This window comes from Oryzias latipes, chromosome 10, assembly GCF_053564925.1.
Source record: "Oryzias latipes strain Hd-rR chromosome 10, Olatipes_Hd-rR_3.1".
Lineage (NCBI taxonomy): Eukaryota > Metazoa > Chordata > Actinopteri > Beloniformes > Adrianichthyidae > Oryzias > Oryzias latipes.
The window spans coordinates 14,539,090-14,544,392 of record NC_136246.1 but is presented as its reverse complement, the minus strand read 5'-3'; the positions used below and the strand labels follow the sequence as shown (position 1 = coordinate 14,544,392).

Sequence of the window (5,303 nt, the reverse complement as noted above, 5' to 3'; positions counted from 1 at the left end):
CTGGAGACAAACAGGAGCAGAGGGGTTTCTTATGTTCATGTCGACTGCACTAAAAGAGATTCCAACTCTAAGAGGCTGCTTTCATTCTGAGCCCACCTGAGCTGAGGTGCAAACTCAACAAGTGAATCCTGTTCTGTGTTAACTAGTCAACCAAAAACTGAGACGTTAGTGTCAGGCTTTTTGAGTAGAAAGAGAAAATGAAACAGCCCACAGAGCGAGTCTGAAGAGGAGTGACTCATGAAAGCGTCTCCTTCATAAATGTGGTGTCGTTAGGAGGAGATGGCACTTATCACTGTCTCAGCTTTGGTGGACTAGCCAGATGCGTTTGCTGTTCAACAACAACCATGACATGAGCTGCTGCTGTCCACTCAATGACTGGATTCACATGCACACCATATTCTGAAGGAAGACATTATTGCTATTATTCTGTATAACATGCATGCTAATTCTTAATCTGGTTGATCGAGGTAGAGCTGCTTTCTCTTATTCCAGTCAGGAAAATACCAGTAGCTGTGGTTACATGTGCATAATAACTTTGATCGGATCAAAGATCGGATAGGGATTGAACTGTGTACATGAGCCTGGAAAAACTTGATCCGATTATAACAGACGTTTTTTCCACTTTCAGTCGGGAAAAAAATCATTTTTAACATACGGAGAACTATCCACAATACCGGAAATGAAAAAACACGGTTCTCCTGAGTTTGGCAGCTCGCTCACGCATAGCGGCAATCTCGGTCGGAAAGAAATTTGGATCTGAATGAGTGATCGGGGTAGAATATTCTGAACGGAACGTGATGATTTTTATTCTGATTACTTTTGTCCATGTAACTGCAGCTATTGTAGAGATGCTTCTATTCTTTGATGTTAAAGCAAAGACATTTGGAGAAAGTTTCTTTGCATTCATTTCACATCACCATAGAATCAAGTTTTTGATACAGAATGAAGTAATACTTTTTTTTACTGGGATAATTCAGCCAAAAAATATGGAGAGTACTTCTATGAGTCTTCTGAGGACAAAATAGTCTTACAAACAAATTCTTGGGAAAAAATGGCGTATCCCATCTTTCTGGTTTAAGTGGGACGATTTTATTCTGTAGACGACCAAACAAGCTTCACATTGTAGTGTCTTATTTAGGGTATGAGCTTATGTGTATAACATGGGAACGCATTAATGTAGTCAGTGAGAAAGCAAACTAAAGTGTGGAATTCTTCTACATTTCCTGCCTTAAACTTGTTTTTAAATAAACACTAAAAACCTTCCTGCAGTCTTACCGGTGAAAAACTCTCCAAAGTCTTGCTCCAGCTTCACTGCCTTGTCAAAGACTTTGTTGGCCTGGTCGTACGTCTGCCTCTTGTTCATTTCCCTGAAAAGACGTGGTCACGTTATTTTCAAACTTGTAAACACAAGCACACACACTTGAAAATTTGTGTTTTCAGAGTAGATAATCGGACTCACATTAGAGCTTCAATGGATTTTGGTTTAATAAAGATGGCGATTGGATAAAGTTGTGCTTGCTGCAGTCGTTTTATGGCATTTCCAGACACGTCCAGGATGCAGTGCTTCCCCTGGGAACAAACAGTCATCGTGGTCAGATCAGGTCAGATCTTCAATCCAGTTAGACGATGGAAGCTGGTCTAAGGCTAGGTATACATTGGGTGTTTGACGTGCGTTTAAAAAACACGCCAATCGTAGGTTCTTGAACGTGCGTTTAAGATGCCATCCATCACTACCAAATCAGAGTCTCTGACTGGTCAAAGTTTGACCTGTTTGAACTTTCAATGTGATTTTGTATGTAGAACCCAAAACTGGTAGTTAAAAGCTGCATAGCTAGTCGTGAACGTGAGAGCTTTGAACACAGAAGGCTGATATGAGCATTCACAGACTTTTATTGGGAGTTGCCACTTGAACACGCGCTGCAGAGGGCGGCATAAACTAGGGCTGTGACGATAACCGCATCACCGCACGTTTTTTTTTTTAAGTTTTGCATATGGCGCGTGAATGGAGCTATAATAAACACATTAAACACATTCATCTTTCCTGATAATTGACTTTTTCTGCTAGTCCTGTGTTCAGACTTTCCTTCTTTCTTTCAGACCGTTTTCTCCTTCTCTCCCACCGTGCTCTCTCATAGGCGCGCGCTCTCAGTGCTTCCGCGCTGCACGTGCCAAGCGGCTCCCTTTACACACTGGAGTGCGCTTTCAGAAGCACACAAACTCATTCTACAACAGAAGTTTTCGTCTCGCGAGAAATTTATGACAAATTTACTGCGTTCTAATTGTTAATTTACATTGTATTCATTTCCGTTTCAAGAGGCGTGCGTTCTTAAGGGCGCACGACAGGGCCGCCCACCGGAGGATTTTGTGTGTGTAGGGGGGGGGGTTATTAGGGTTCACTTCACTCCAAACATGAACGCGCACTGTTAGATTTCCATGAATATCACGACATGTTTTGTTTGGGAACTATTTTTTGCAGCGTAATGTTACGTGTCTGTATAAACAAAGGCGGAGCCTCGTGCCCCGTGTTCTTCATGGCTACCGGAAAAGTGACAAAGTGTCGGCAGTCTGTTCACTGGGTAATATTTAATATTCTGAGAAGATGTGTGTGCCAAAGAGCACAGGTGAAGGCTCGCGTGCAGCTAGAGAACGGTCCGCTGCAGAGGGATCAACACGCACCCCCAACACACATGTGCGCACCTTCCTCCTACGTACATGCAGCGCTGACCCACACAGTCACAGTCAATCCACAACACCTATATGGGCTTTATTTATAGTTAGTTTCTTTAGTTTGGTAGTAGTTAGTTGTTACTGTTATTTTATAATAAAGAATACTACGTTGTAATTGTATTTATTTCTGATGCGGCCGGCGAGGGATTTTTTGGGGGGGGGGGCTGCGGTTAACCGCGACACCGCGCCCCCTGGTGGTTCATCACCGCGGTGATGAAAAATCCGACACCGTCACAGCTCTAGCGTAAACGTAGTCTGGAAAATAAAGTGTTGGTTTTTAGGGAAAATGAGGAATGTCTACGCATCCATTCTAATGAGTAGTCTGCTGGGCTGTCATCAAACCTGCTGTGATGAACAACATGAGGGAAAATGGCGGGAGTCGGATGCCTACCCTTTCAGCCACCGTTCGGACAGACAAGATGCTCGTCCCATAGAGGTTCTCATTAAACTGGCCGGCCTCAATGAACTTATTATCCTGAATGTCTTTCTCCATTTGCTCTCTAGAGGCCACAAAGTGGTAGTCCTGGCCATCCATCTCGTTTTCTCTCCTCGGGCGGGTCGTATCTGCAGAAGCAAATGGGAGGAGCTTATTTTGGTGGCTGCGATGATGTTTAGAGCGCGGTGGTGCTCAGTGTGAAAAACTCACGGGGTACACATGAACCAAACTTGTGGGGGAACTCTGAGATGAGGTCATCATTTACTCTGTCTTTCATTGGGCCCAAAATGATCACAGGCCTCGTGTAGTGAACTAGAAAACAACAACGAGTTCAAAGGGGATAAAACAAAGATGCAAAAACCAAATGAACTGTAGAAAAGAGATTGGACTCACTTTCCTGTCGAATGACTGGCTCATAAGAAAGAATAGTATCTTCTTGACCCTCTGCAGGAATATAAAACATGACATTCAGGGAGAAGAATTTCAAAGATTTCACTTTCTAAGTTGAGTTTTGGGCTGGGCACAGTTTCTACATGACAAAAATAAAAAGACAGAACTTAGAGATTCAACAAGGTTTAAATCACTTTATAGTAATTCCCATTCAAAAAGATACTCGATTATAAAAAGTCCTAAATATTAATGTCAACTAAACAAAGCTGGAGCTACAATTTATACAATTCTTATATTTAAAGTGAAATAAAAAAGATGTTTTCTGCTTTAAACATAAGAAATTGTATTAAAAACATGTCTATGTCAATGATTGGATTTCTTAAAGTGTATTTTAGTCAAGTTGATTTTTGGAACCCGGCCCTACCTGACATACTGAATTCAGACACAAACGTTAAAATGTGTGCAATAATTAATGTTTCAAGAGTTTCATTGTACATTTAGAAAAGTGTGAGAATTTTGCTTTTAAGATTAAGATATTAAATGAAATGTAGGTTTTTTTATGAATAGGGGTGTAAAATTATTTTAACAACGATTCGATTCATAGTTGATAAATATCTGGGTACTGAACAGTAAAGGTGACGTTTTCGCGATTCCTTGTGTTTCTTGCAAGATAATCAAGTATAAATTAAATTTGTGTACAAACAAGTAAATTAGAATTAATTAGGTAACATTTTTAGCTGTGATCACATGTCTGCTTTGATGGTCGTTTTTATGTTATAGTAAAATAAACCTACTGTACTGTACCTCAATCTAAATAGTATTTTCCAATATTGATGATAATCGATTTATTTCATTTTAAAAAGGATTTTATGAATGTTTAGGTCGATTTGATTCCAGTAACTTGCCTCAGACAGATCGATCTGGTTGGATTGTAGGAACAGAAATCGATTCATCAATTAGGTCGATTAATCGTTACACCCCTATTTATAAACTAAAAGTATCTCTTCTGGTGGAATAAAACTGAAGTTCTTACGATGTGTGTTCAATATTCTCTTGCCTTTGATAACAAAAGGTGTGAAGAGCAAATGTTAGCAAAATTCATGGACTCACTGGAACTACTTTCACTGTCGCTTGTGTTGGACGTCAGGCATTCTGCAAAAACAAGAGGAGGCTTTAGCTCAAGCGCTCACATTCACAGTCACATCTTACTTCTGGGTAAAAACTATCGGGAAAAACATCCTGTTCTTCAACAACTGACTTCAAAAAGGGAGAATAAAGAAAGCAGAAGTCTTGCTTGTTGCGGCAGCCAAGGTCTTGCAGTATGGGGGAAGTGGTTTTGGGTGCAAGCAATAGGAGTTGAAGTGTTTCCTGTGGAAGTATCCCAAATGAGGCACCATTCTCTGGCCTGTGTGTGCTACTGCTGGCTCTGTGCCTGTGGCGGCTGATGCTATATTACAGAAAAAACAAAGAAAGCATATGGCTGCTACGCTGTCCTGGAGCTGGCCGACTCAGGGGAAAAGGAGGAAAGAGTGTTTCCAGCCAAACAGAGCGACACTCTGCACTGGCGACAGATGTTTCACGGCTCTCTGTGACCTTACATGACAAAACTCCTTCACAAAAGGCCTCTGGAGACAATCCCAATAATTGCATTGCTCACTCCTCCTCCCCTGGGTGTGCATCTTCTGCATGCACTCTGAAGCTGAGTAGGAATGTGAGGAAGCTCTGAATGTGTGTGGTTTATTTTTGCATT

The 5,303-nt window shown here is 41.3% G+C and overlaps 1 protein-coding gene across 27 annotated transcripts in view; it reads right to left on the bottom strand.

The window, feature by feature from the left end:
• Positions 1-5,303, bottom strand: part of dlg3 (discs, large homolog 3 (Drosophila)) — an 87,692-nt gene that overhangs the window by 3,099 nt on the left and 79,290 nt on the right. For all 27 annotated transcript variants that reach the window (XM_078954029.1, XM_078954032.1, XM_078954039.1 and 24 more), the window contains 6 exons: positions 4,664-4,705; positions 3,557-3,607; positions 3,374-3,475; positions 3,119-3,291; positions 1,460-1,569; positions 1,276-1,367 (listed from right to left, as the gene is read on the bottom strand). In XM_078954029.1, the coding sequence (XP_078810155.1) occupies positions 1,276-1,367; positions 1,460-1,569; positions 3,119-3,291; positions 3,374-3,475; positions 3,557-3,607; positions 4,664-4,705 (570 nt within the window). The remainder of the gene's footprint in view (positions 1-1,275; positions 1,368-1,459; positions 1,570-3,118; positions 3,292-3,373; positions 3,476-3,556; positions 3,608-4,663; positions 4,706-5,303) is intronic.